This window comes from Metopolophium dirhodum, chromosome 2 (genome assembly GCF_019925205.1).
Source record: "Metopolophium dirhodum isolate CAU chromosome 2, ASM1992520v1, whole genome shotgun sequence".
NCBI lineage: Eukaryota > Metazoa > Arthropoda > Insecta > Hemiptera > Aphididae > Metopolophium > Metopolophium dirhodum.
Window position 1 is genome coordinate 41,445,400 of NC_083561.1, and position 14,775 is coordinate 41,460,174.

General features: G+C 28.8%; 1 protein-coding gene across 1 annotated transcript; it reads right to left on the reverse strand.

Annotated features, from left to right (window-relative positions):
• Positions 1-11,777: 11,777 nt before the first annotated feature.
• Positions 11,778-12,390, reverse strand: LOC132938939 (uncharacterized). Its single transcript, XM_061005919.1, has 2 exons — positions 12,028-12,390; positions 11,778-11,888 (listed from the first exon to the last, which is right to left on the reverse strand). Exons 1-2 carry the CDS (start codon positions 12,388-12,390, stop codon positions 11,778-11,780), a joined length of 474 nt encoding a protein of 157 aa, XP_060861902.1.
• Between the last annotated feature and the right edge of the window lie 2,385 nt (positions 12,391-14,775).

The window sequence follows — 14,775 nt, forward strand, 5'->3', positions numbered from 1 at the left end:
TAAAATTCATAAGTTTGTTGACATAGCATAGCATTCTGTGCATATTATGCTGGTTGTGGCCATACTATAGGAATTGGCGTGGGATGGGACAGTAAAGAAGAATAATGAATAAATTATACCGGATAGAAGGTCGGGAGCCTCCAATGAGCTATTAAGCAGAGATGTAATAACATTTAGGTCAGTGTCCGAGAACCAAGTTGTGTAGGAATTTTTAGAGTATCACATAAAAGGGAGTAGTCAAGAGGAATAATAATTATTTGTGCCTTAAACTTGTCATACATTAAACTAATTAAAATATTTAATCATGTAAATGTAATATCTGGTGTTAATTAAAAAAATAATGATTTCATAATATCATTCCAGCAATGTTGACAAATCAACTATCGAGGTCAATTATTGCCGGGATAGTAATATAATATTATGTTAATGTTGTCTTATTCTGTGATGTTACTATTGATACCTAGTTTATAATTTTGTGAAAAACAATTTTACCATAAAATGTATGTCGCGCAATGTCAATTTAATTTATAGAATTGCATTTTATTGTTTTTAGCTAAAATATTACATTGAGGTTTTTTTTTTTTAGTCACTCCTACAAACATAATACATTATTGATTAATTAAAAAAATGTTTATGTTAAATATGCTTTGATTACTGCTGACACCACACTTTTAAGTGGTACCTACTACTTGGAATACGACATTTATCAAAAATATTTTACATTGTACTTTTTTATTTGAGTGAGTATCACTAAAATAGTTACACTAAAAAATTATACATACTGAACAACTTTATGGCAACAAAAAATTAATTATATTCAAATTTTAATTTTTGATTTATTAAATATTGAAATTTTTCCCAAAATTTTCATCAAAACATAAAAATGTATTTACTTTTTGTAGGTAGTAAGTATAAAATTTTGTTTTGGAACTATGTACCTATGCTTTATTAAATAATATTATATCATAGTTCGCATATTTATCTGTGGCCTGAGGGATAACCTACCTAACCTAACCTACCGTACCTATCTATTTATAAATGATTTTTCGTTGGCTACTTATAGCTTTGGTAGGTATAAGTACCTAATTGGTATTTGGTATAGTACCTAAAATGCAAATATATCAAGAATTGTATTTATATATCAATAAAATAAAATAATAATAATAATAACATGTTCCTCCTACAGTGGGTGCAATGCACAATATATCTTTGATGAATTAATTATATTGGATGTCGAGCCATCTAAATATCCGTTAAAAATGGTAAGAATTATCATAACAAATTGACAAATCGATAGATTTGTTTCCAAATGAATGATGGATAGGAGCTACCACTGTGTATATTGTCAGCAGATCAGCTATAATATAATTATTATTAAATGTTTAATTTTGGCACCTAATATTACTGTGTCAAATATTTTAAACTAACATTTTACCAGCTATTCGATGTAGACTGTAGCCCAGACACTTCTCAATATTTAAATAAACAATTCTGTTGTATTTAATTTGAAATTCTCTATAGGTACTCCGGTACAAGTACTAGTCGCACTCCTATATAGAATAATAATAAACATATACAATTTTAAACTCAAAGCGTTACACAGATAAGTTGTCTGGTTAACAAAGTTATAGTTAGGTACCTACAAGTTATACCACTTATACATATCTTGTTATTGAATCGGTACTCAAACAGGTGGCTCATCGGGCTTTGCCCGGTAGCCCGCCGCCCCAATTCGGGCCTGCCTATACAGGGTATCCCACTGAGATCTGACAAATGAAATAACTTTTGTTCTAATTAATATTTTTAAAAAATTTCTTTTAAATATAATTCATAGACTATTGCGCTACATTTTTTGTAAATCTGATTTTCAGAAAAATTTATATCGTAAAAACATTTATTTAAGTCAAGTGGCTGATTTTTTACCATTTTTTTAAATATCAATATTCTTGTTAAGTAATATACGATCTAGTTTATGTTAGAAACATTATAATTTCAAAAAATATAAATCATTTTGAAATTATTTTATATGAACATTTTGTAACATAATTTCAAAATGATTTATATTTTTTGAAATTATAATGTTTCTAACATAAACTAGATCGTATATTACTTAACAAGAATATTGATATTTAAAAAAATGGTAAAAAATCAGCCACTTGACTTAAATAAATGTTTTTACGATATAAATTTTTCTGAAAATCAGATTTACAAATTGGCTATTTTGGATATTTTCGAAATTTTTTTTATCAGTTTTTAAGTTTTTATTTTCAGTATTAAAAAATAAAAAATAAAAAATGTATACTAAAAATGTAGCGCAATAGTCTATGAATTATATTTGAAAGAAATTTTTTAAAAATATTAATTAGAACAAAAGTTATTTCATTTGTCAGATCTCAGTGGGACACCCTGTATAGGTTAGGTTATATTCTAACTATAATTATATTCAATCGACTTTTACCGACCACAACTTACTACACTTTGAATTGATTAATAATTTAGCAATAATAACTTTTAGGTTTTTAAAGTTTGATAACGAGCTCGTGAGTACCTTACGTAAATGTTTCTCGTGGTATATATATTAAAATATTATATGTTTTCAACATTACTGGTTACTTTAAGCTCTTCGCTCTTGTAATATATTTTTAAATTAATTTATTCGTTGGTAGGTAGCACATCTATCTATATTTTATATTTTAATTATAAGCAACGTTACATGATAAAATAAAATATATAATGAATATACCTAGCCACCTAAGTACCTACCAGAGAGTTAATACAATTTAATTTTACCGTTCGCATCGAATATTTCAATACTTTTATAATATATACTGAGGTACCTAATGAATAACGGTTAAATGGTTTAGCTAAATTTAATTTAATTAATAACATTTTTGACTGACAATCATAAGTTATTATTACTTAACGGCAAAATTAATATAACTACAAGTACCTAGTCTTTATTACGAACAATAAACTTATGATGATGGTCTAAAATATACCTATATAAATATATAATATTATATTATCATAATAAATTGTATAATATTATTATTAATAACAGACCAGCTTAAATTTATAAGATCATATAACTCACATTCGAGTTACAGTGACATTCAGGTACTGTATACATGTTTAATATAGTATATGAATATAAAATGATGTACGAAGGTAAGCCCAAATGTGTTTGATAAAATAATGGTATAGGTAGGTCGGTGGTTACCTACATATCATTATCAATTTTTTTTTATATTACGCCTCGACTGCGTGGCCATTAGCGTCTAAAATAATTACATTTTACTTCGTATAATATATAACAGTATTTAGATTATAAACATGGTTGGACTTGAACTATGTGTAAATTAATTGTCATAATTTGAAATTCAAAAAGTTTTCTTTCTTTAAAAATCGGCTCTTTTGATGAATCGAATTGGTTTTTTTTATACCGTCTCTCGATCATTCTATAATATGCTACCATGTTGGATCCTTCTTTAGGGAATCAAAGGTATATTGATAGATATTTATAATTTATAAGCATATAATATAATATACATGGGTACATATACATTTTTGTAAATGCAGTGTTTTTTAGTAATAAATACTTATAATGTAAAACAAATTTCGACTTACCCTAATTCCTTTTACCAAATGACAATCAAATGTAATATTTCATAACCGCCTGCAAATGGCTGCATACGAGTAAAGAGTCATCATATTTTATCCACGATGTGTGTTAATATTTTATAGTTAAGTAATTATTTGCACTATTTGCAGTATTCTTAATTTATGAAACATAAAAATATTAGGGTAATAAGGTAATAGGTATTTAGTTATATATTGGTATATTGGTATATTGGTATATCTTACACCAATAGCGACAAGCACATGGCAAACGCAGTGGCGTATCTAAACAGTTAGGCAGGGCGGGGGAAGTGATATATATTTTTTTTTTATCGCTGAATAATTTTATCTTTACCACAATACAATATTATACAATATTTACGTATCGAGGATTAAAATCTTATAATATTATATTAAGTATATTATTATATTGTTAAGCAGCAAGTTTACAGCTAAGCTACAGGTCAAACGCGTGGCTCTCGACCCTTCTTTTTTTTTGAATTTTTTTTTGGCGGTCACCAGGATCATTGGAAGACTAAGTGAAAATAATAATTTATACCTATCCATAGTAGGTAAATAATTTATTTAGTTTTATTTTGATTGGAATTCATATATTATAATAAATAATTAAAATACTCAAATAATTTAATAATGCCAGCTAATGTGGTCTTAATAATTAATACGATTATTAAACATTTGTGTAAAATGTTTTTTTTTCAATAAGTTTTTTTGTGCAGATCTCGTTGTATAATAATCTATTTAACACGCGTTTGGCCCAGTTAGTAATACTTTGAGTTTGACATGCTTGCGTCTTACACCGATCAAAATATACCCATTATAACAAACAACAAAGTATATCCGAAATGAGCGATGTAAAAGTATATTATATCTTGTACATTAATAATAAAATACGAAACACATAAATTATTCCTAATGATTTTATCAGGGAAACTTTGAACGCCCGTGGGCCAGATACACTCGCCCACATATCCAACTTTTGAAGACCGGAGTTCAATAGACCTCGTAGGCGAACCATTTCGGCCTTTCGTGAGGATATAGCGTATTTTGGTAGGTAAAGACTTGTAAGCAATGCAAACATATATTATAAACATTATGCGATTAATGTAATAGTAAGTACATGATATACCAATAGGCAATAATAGTGGTCAAACATTCATGAATCCAATCGACACATAATATTATGATTAATGATGATCTGTTTGGAACAATCGCACTTTTAAAAATATGTTTTACAAATTATATTATAATACAGTATGGTTTTTTTTTGAACTGTAGATATTTTTTGTTTTATAGAAGTTATTTCATACGTATTATATGGTTTTTGTTATCATAACAATGGACAATGCACGATAATTATATGCAGTGATCAAATTTAATGATTGCTTACACATACGAATATGGGATATAAAAGTACTATAGGTACAATGAATTCAATGCAAATTGTTTCCATATCGTATACTTCATTATTTCAACATTATATAATGACATATGATTAAAATTTATTGAAATACAATCATAACATTTTGACGGACAGTAATAATTATTACAAGTTTATTACATTTCGTGCATATAATAATAATTTTATTTATTTATTTTATACATAATAATAATTATAAGAACGTATAAAATATATTATTATAGTCTTTTTAATTGATAGTAAAAATTATATTCACCAAAATATAATGATGAATAATATTAATACCTATGTAATAAAATGCCTCAGCTATTGAGAGATCACAATTAATTTTAAAAGATAGCTATTAAATTAAGATTGAGTATAATATTATGTGCTGGAAACGTTGGGCTTTGTGCTTATGCCTATACGATTGTAAGTATACGATTTTTCGAGGGTCTCACCATATTTTCGGTGGTCGGACACCTTACACCACACATTATTTTGTATTAAATCTACTTATAAATATATATATATATATACCAGCTGATCCCGCTGGCACTTCGTTGCCCGTTAAATGTACCAATTCTATAAGACTCAAACTTTGTTTAATTCGTTATTTAATTTCGGTGTATGATGGTGTATTGTGTTCACAATTTATCCTAACTTTTCTGTTGCCCGGAACAAAAATTCTGATTCGGAGCAGTATTTTATCCGGTAGGCAATCCTTTTTACTTAACTCCACCCGCGGAGGATTAATATAATCAATTAATACAAAAGCCTAACGCAACCGTACTAAAATCCGACGAATAAAAATAAAAAAACAAATTTTATATATATATTATTATTATTAATTTGTGGTCTTGCAATAGTATTTTTATTGTAATAAAAAGTAGTGCATTAATCAGCTTTCACTAATACAATATGTACATCCCAGGGTGTACACAATGTTCTTAGAAAAAGCACGAATACAATTACTATGATTTTCAACTTTTGCTGAGTAAAAATAGAAAATCGTAGCATTAACTAGTAAATCCTAGCTTTACCAATGATTGAGCATTAATGGTACCATACAATATATGTATACTTTATAAGTAGACAGTGTTAAATGTTTTCGATCCATCGTTCAATATCTATATTTATTAATGTTTAAAATTATTTACGCTTTAGCTTTCGCTTTTGCATCAATCGTGTACATTATTTTACAACATCTCATGTGTACAATATAAATATAAATATTCGGTATAAGCACTATAATATTTGCGAAATCAACCACGAAGCTGTAGGCTTTCAATGATGGTTGTGAGTTCAAATGTCGAACGCATGAAAACAGCCCGGTAAACTGGCGGCAAAACCCGTACGTATATTTTCGGAGGGATGTTTAAGATGTTATATAGCAGGTGAAATGGCGGGATCGGAGAGTTGAACGGGGAAACTTCACTATACGCGGGAAAAGGGTTGTACGCGTATAAACACGAACGTGTTCCGGCGATGGGGCCCATTGTCGTATTCTCGAAGAATAAGTAAATATAAGGTAGTCATGCGCATCGTATATGTATGCTGCAGGTATAAATATTATTGTCGTATGATTCCGTCGGTACGATATTACAATAATAATAATAATAATATCATATACGTAGTACCTACACCTGACCCAACCTGCACGTCTACACAATATTATATTGTGACGATAATACTTCGAGCCGCAGCTGTGTCGTGTCTTGGCTCGGTTATGATATAATATAGTGAACGCGAATGAATAACATTTAAGACACAACACCTGTAGCCTGTGGTATAATGCATCCTGCAGAACGCGATGCATTTGGGTCACACGGACTGCGACAGACGCACATCGTTCACCTTTTGACCGATTTATATTTTTGCATCAAAAGCGGTGTTACCGATACTGACAAAAGGGTTGTGGTGCAGGTTCAATGGACCCAGTGCGTATACGGCGCCCATTTCTAGTCACGTAAAACACCTTTTGCCGCCAAACCGTATAGACGTATAGACGGTTTGGCGGCAAAAGGTGTTTATTGCAGGTAGGTACCTATATATTATATGAAATTTCAAAAAGATACTACGTGACTGTATTTCATATACTAAATATAATTATAGGCAGATACTGTATTCAACATGTAATATGGCACCTATATATTGCAGCTGCACCGTTTGCATTCGGTGGTACAGAAACTTAGAAATCGTAGTATAGGCCTAAATTGTGAGGTGAAAAACACCACCTGCACTATATTATGATTATATATAAGTATAGGTAATAGGTATATTTATTAATTAAAGGATAACACTCAATCAAATTTCTAGGAGGGAGAGGGTTTTCCGTACATTAGTGCTGTACTGCTGTCTGTTCTATTGGCTCGGGAAAAATTACTAAAATAACAATAATAGTCACAAAATAAAAGTTTTTTATATAATAGTTTTATAAAAATATAAATCGTAACTTGAATCTGCTACAAAAATTGAATGTACTAGGTGCATGATAAAAAAAAAAATCGCAAAACTTATAATTATTTTTGATAAAATGATTTTGTATGTATAACAATTACAGAGTATTTCATATTTGTTTATTATTTATATAAATAATTACTCGTACATCATTCTTTCTTTCTGATCATACATTACTTGCGTTTAGGATTTAGGCGGATATACCTACTTCATATTTGTTTAATTTTTAATACGTCTTTGATTTGCGTAATATACTATTATAAAGTATTATTATTATGTCAAATAATAAATAAATTCCATTTTGTTCACGGTTCAGCAGCGTCAACTTGTCTACCGATGAGGCGATGACTTCTTATAGTGATTACTTCCACGGTGTCGAATTATGTTAGAAACGATTAAACTTTTCTGACTACATTTTCCTCGCGCATATAAAACACTTCCGAAGAAACCCAGGAAATAAATTGAACAGTCGTTTGTCGTTGTCGTTGTTTCAGACGTAATTATAACGACGTGATGACATGATGTTAATAGAATTGTGCACATATTTAATCTCTAAAAGGCTTGAAAATCAATAATTTCAATTTTGTTTTTATATTGGAAAAATTCCTTGGTTAAAAACCACCTTCGCTTAGATTTTGATTAATTTAAGTTTTATAAAAATTATTAGTTCATCATGAGTTTTTATTATAGCTATTTAAAAATATTAACGTCACATAATAATAATATTATTTTTTATAAGCATTTAAACTTTAAAGTTCAAATTTTGGCAAATCAACAATTAATTTGTAGTTAAAAATTTATAAAATATTCATGTTTATAGCTAAGTCTTGAAAATGTAATATAAGATCCCCCATAAAAGTACCTACTTACTTCATTTCCGTATACATAGTCAATTTGTGTGTCACATAAATTGACTATATGCATACGGACGTCATACATAAATATGTATACTTAATCAATGGTCATACTGTTACCAACAAATCACTGATCGTTCGAGGAAAATTGGTAGGTATGCTGCTAATACAATGTTTTTCGCAAAAATGAATTCAAGCTATATTACAACTAATAAAAGCAATATTAAGATAAAATAAAATATCCTAGGCCTACTTAAAAATATATCTCACACCATCTTCACTCACATTCGTTTTTCGTATAGAATAATAATATATTGGTATCGTTGAATTCAATAATTAAACGCATCCATTACAATAGTGATACACCTACTTAACTGTATACAGCAGAGGCGGTTCCTACTGTCCCATTTTTATTTATGCATATAGGCTTACCTGATCCGTCAAAACGTATATGAATTTAAGTACTATTACTTACTAGTCGACTATACCATTGAAACTTTAAAAAAAATACGGACAATTGTGGTGGTGGGGGGGGGGGGTGCTTTAGCCCCTGTGTACGCCACTGATGATCTATATTCGAAAAACCTCTTAAAATTTCGAAGACAGATTAATGTTATTGGATGGAGCATTTCATATTCGGTTTTATTAAACCGACACGTGAACTATCGAAAATGGCGGGTTGAATTGACGGAAAGGTGCATTTTTCCCGCCATGTGTTTAATATAGGTACACCATAGTATATTACTTATAATACTTATGGTACCTATCCCTATACCAACATATATTTTAGCAGATGATAATGTGAATGGGTGCATATTATATTATAACCACGTGGTGTTTCGGGTCTTTTGCAATAACAAGGTTTCGTTACAACGATATAGTGGAATCGAGGTGAAGTACCTACGGTGCATGAAAGGGTTATTTTCAGAAGCAGATGCCCGAATATAAAAGGGTTTATCGATGCGTTCGAATGTTTGTCGAATAACTTCAACGTGGTCACAGTTCCTAGGTTAGGCCCCAGCGTAAAATAATTAAACATAATAATATTATATAGTAGGTATCCTGCAGATATTGACATATTGAAAATTGTACCTATATGCAAGTATTTGAAATGCATTAGGTATATTTTATTGATACCTACCACGTTTTGTACCCATTATAAATTGGATAAAGATACCCAAGAAACATTTTATCTGATAATCGGTTTATAAAATATTATACTAGTCAAGACGTGTCGAGTTGGGTCATATGAGCTTGGAGAGTCTGACAATCATTATGTCTGATATTGTTTTTTAGTTGAACACATGCATATTTGAATTTATTGTGTAACTTTGACTACACTTTTAAAAATGTTGTGAAAAGTTAATACACTATTATGATGTCTACATTTAAATGTACAATACTGTCAGTACTATTCATGCGAATTAATTTCACAGTTTCACACGAAGAAAATAAGTCATGATAATTATTAGTCATGATTAAACTAATATAGCTACAATATTGTAAAAATATAAAAACCTGTTATGGTATGATATAAATTTCAAACTATCGAATATAATTGAATTTACAAACCTCACGTTTTGTTATGTTAATTTGCTACAAAATGATTGTTTGGAGTTATTTTAATAATATGATAAGTATATTGGTAAATAATAATAATAATAATTTTCTTTAACGCCTAAACAGGCAATTTGTACTTTTGAACATTGGTAGAAGTGTAAAACTTAAATACAGTGAAGTATACACAATAGCGAAAAATGAATCCAAAACAATTTACATGTTGGGGTCACAGAACTATGTCAAAAATTGAAATTTATAAAATTGCAGCAGTAAGATTCTGTGCATAAGCTGATAGTGGCCATAGGAAGTAGTGCGGGTGTGGACATTAAAGAAAGGAATTGTTTCAACGAATTATAACACATTTTATTACAAGTTTGATAAATTGTTTAGGTATACATTATATATATAGGTATTACAAATTACATACTGTAACTATATTAAATTATTAAATTATGAAGGAACTATCAAGTATAGGTTGTAAATTTACGAACCACACGATTTATAGCATGTATATTTTCATTTTGATTTCAAATTACAATTTTAAACATAACGCGAGTCGAATGAGTGATGACAACATTTTATATTAATTTCAAACAAATATTTTATGAAGCGTATTAATTAATATAATAACTGTATTTCGTAGTATCAACTAAAACAAAATTATTTTGGCAAATCAAAAATTAATATTACCATTTCCTTATGTTTTATTTTTAAATTTAGTATTAAGCCATTATCAAATTTTACATTTACCAAATAAATCAGCTGTTGATGGAATTAAAAACAAGAACAAATTAATGTTATAATTGAGGATTTATCATATAGGCAATATTATTAATAAATATCAATGTTTAGTTGGCGTTGAATTGCCTTAATTTATTATGTTAATGAAAAATGCTAAAGTATTATACCTATTATTTTAAATATTCACCAACTCAAAGATTACAACTTTTACAAAATAATAGTCAAAATTATATTTATGTAATTATTATTATTATTTTTATTATTAAGTTAAGAAAATCATTATTTATTAGTAAATAATAATTATTACAATTTATTATAAACGAAATCCATCACTGAAACAATTACGTATAAATATAGTGTTTATTTGTTTTTTAATGTGATTAAGATTATTTTTATGACTAAGAAAAATATTATATTCATATAACAATATAAAAATGTAAATAATAAACTTAATGCAATTTAACGGGGACAAAGACAAATATTGTGAGCAAAGACTGTAAAAATGTAATAGTAAAAAGAATCTAAAATTATATATTTACAGAAAAACTAATAATTGAATTGAATTAAATGAATTTTAAAAAATAATATTTAAGAGCAAAATCGAGATACCCGTTAATAATAACGGCAGAATAATTTCGTGAAAAATAAATGTTGACAGTTAAAAGTGCGGACAGTCCTATGTCCACCACTGTTAAAAAAAAATTAACAATAAAATATTTTCATGGTAGCTACACAGTTATTGTTATGGCGTGTTATACGCATTTGGAAAATATTTTCACTAAAAGTCTTGATATAGTTAATTTCTCCAAGTATGGAATAGGTATAGGTACTGTTCAATCGTTACTGAATTATAGTAAAAGTTTCTCCGGAAAAACCGATGGAGTGAACTTGTTTTTACGTGATATAGTACCCCACCCCACCTCACCCTAAATCCGTTCCAGATTGATCAATATATCCAAATGACGACGAAACGTCATCGTCCGTGATTTGGACTTGTAACATTTTAAACCCATGTCCAGTTGTACGCGACCTGCTGTCGACGTCACTGTGACCCTCCCCCCGCACCCTTTAAACATATTTTACTAAGACACCGTCACCTTGCTCTTAGAAGTTATGACCAGATTTGGTTACCCTTTCCATTTCCCACCCCACAGAAGTTCTAGGCCAATGACGGTTCTTGGTCCACTAGTGTCGATACCCGTGTCGAGTTTTGTAATAATTAATAAAAGTAATACAAGCTGTGGTATAAATGTAAAAACATAAACAAATTTAGTAAAATAATGTTAAAACCTATGTATATTTTTTTCCAAATATAGTGTGTTAAAAAATGTAGTTTCTTGTTACCTATAGTGTTAATTTGTACAGTAAATATGGTACTGGTCTCTCGACAAATTTTGTCAATAATTGATTACACTCGTCACATTTCAAATAGTATAGATTGATAAGAATTCGAGAATCTTCACTAGTGTATATTCGGTTCTTAATTACAAAAGAAGTGTTGACGTATTTCCACACCTGGTCGTCCTGTTCCATTTTAAATTGTGCACATTGTTCACAGTATACACCTCGTTCTGGTATATTGACATAATTTACAACTATCAGATGTGAGCACATTGTCCGATATCTGTTGTTTAGTTTCTCTTGAGGAATATTAGTGTAATCGAGCTTGATTGTCCTGAACATTTCGAGTAGCTCGTACGGTAAGCTGAACAAATCTTGTGGCTGTTGCGCTTCGGACATAATGACCGGTAAAAAATAATTTCACAATATGATATTATGTCTTCGTACTGTAATTTCTAAAATATATGAATGTGTATAATTATATCATTAAGGGGTATCATTTATATGTACAGGATATGGTTTGACCAAATCCCACTCACCCTATTTTAAAGTACCTATGGAGTCATACACCAATGAAATCACGGCTTGGGTTCTGACGATTTCTAATGCTGTGGATTTTAAATAAATAGAGAGCAATTGATTCCAAATCTATATAATATAAAAGAGTGAAAGCGTGATGTGTGTCAATAATGAAGGCGGAATAATTTTATGAAAAATAAAATATGTTGAAAGTTGAAAGTGTGGACAGTTCACCACTGTTAAATAAAAATAATAATAAAATATTGTCATGGTAGCTACACAGTTGTCATGTGTTACACACATTTTGAAACGTCTTGATAATTAATTTCCCCAGGTATGGAAAAGGTATATAGGTATAAGTACTAATGTACTGTTCAATCATTACTGAATTATAGTAAAAGTTTCTCTGGAAAAAACGACGTGGTGAGCTTGTTTTTAGGTGGCATAGTGCCCTGCCTCATCCTAAATCCGTTCCCGATTCATGACATATGACCAAATGTATATCTAAAACCAGGACAAATATCGTTACACATATACGTGAAAGGAATATCCTTGTCTAATTATCAAAATAAACACATTTGAAACAGCTTGTATATAGTAAAGAGATTTTCAAAATATACAATAATCAATTAATGGACGAATGGAGTAGGTAAATAAGTTGGTACTATTATACAGGGTTCATATTCTCAACTAAAAATCGAAATTCATAATATTTTAGCTTAGAAGAAAAATTAAATAATAATTTAATTGACTCCGAAACAATCCCATAATATTACGGGTATACAGTAGATACATATTATAAAACACATAGGTAAAGCTCGATTTTAATGAAAAACTTACACGGACGATAAACTTTTCTAAGAAATGTTGTTATACGCAAGAATTAATAAAAGCAATATAAAAACCTATACAGAAAAAAAAAATGGACTTAATCGATTAATCGATTGACGTTTAGTAATAATTTTTAGATGCATATATTTTATCTCGACAAACTTATATTTTATGGTTATTGGTTTGTATTTCATCGTGTCGAACGTGTGTTACATATACGAGTACTTTATTTACTATGCGCATACGAGGGTATAAACATTTTTTTTTATTATAATCACTTAGATTTTATTTTATCTTAGGTTGTGTTATTTTTGTCTACATGTACGCGCACGCATGTACACATCACTAAAGACAGAGTGGTTTATATTCAAAAAAAAAAAAAATTAAATGTGTAAGTTTTGACATTCGTCTGGGTGCAATCCAATATATTAAATAGATGTACAAATCTGTAATATGTTAATTTTTACTATACGTTTGTATGATCAAGTATTGAATAACAACTTCGATATATTATCTTTGTTTAAATGTTATGAGAATAATTAAAAATATCTAGAACCGCAGTCAAAATGTTAAGTAATATTTAATACATTTTTTTTTCTAATATTAGTGTTAAATGATTTTGTGCTGGGAAGCAATAAAGTGCTATATTACATACCTATTATATTTTTTAGTTTTATAATACGAACAATATGCAATTATTACTTATTACGCACATCCTATAACAGGTATTAGATGGAGAATTTTGTTGCATCGAATTCTGCACGGTTTTATTTCTTATTAACTTATAATCTTCTAGTTTATTAGGTACTGGTTTTAAATTAAATTCAAATTTTATTTTTGTATTCAGTCATTATTTCATATTAATGTGATTATTATAAAACATAATATTATTATTAATGTAAGCGTACAGCTATACATACTACAGGGGATCCACTAACTTGGATCAGAAAAACTTTTCAATATAACCTACCTGGCCACCTATTAAGTTTGACTTTGTTAAATGTTCAATATTTTTTAACTTCATAGTTTATAAACATTTTTTCGGTACTTTTTAAAATATGTTTATTCATGTATAAACTAGCTAGAGCATTTATTCTAGATTTTGAAATGGAAAATACATATTTAAATTTAAATAATTAAATGGAAAATTGTTAACTGAAAATGTTGATGTAGGATACACGTCATATTATATAACATGATGAACAAGCTGCTTATAAAAATAATTATTTGAAGTTTAGGAAAAAAAAGTAGGTAAGGGTAAAAATTGTCTTTTCTATTTTTACATAACCTTGCTCTACATTTATGTAATGATATTAGAAAACTAACGTCCGTCATTTCCTACCTGATATTTTACTGAAATACTAACATAGTACGATTTTTCAAAATTAACTAATTTGTACTTGTGAACTGCACTTTTAGTTTTACGTAGCGAAA

What these genes read in the sequence shown, in the direction of transcription:
- LOC132938939 (XM_061005919.1), bottom strand. Translation starts at nt 12,390, where the DNA reads ATGTCCGAAGCGCAACAGCCACAAGATTTGTTCAGCTTACCGTACGAG. An exon ending in CAAAATTTGTCGAGAGACCA is followed by an intron (nt 11,889 to 12,027) that starts GTACCATATTTA and finishes TTTATACCACAG; the next exon opens with CTTGTATTACTTTTATTAAT.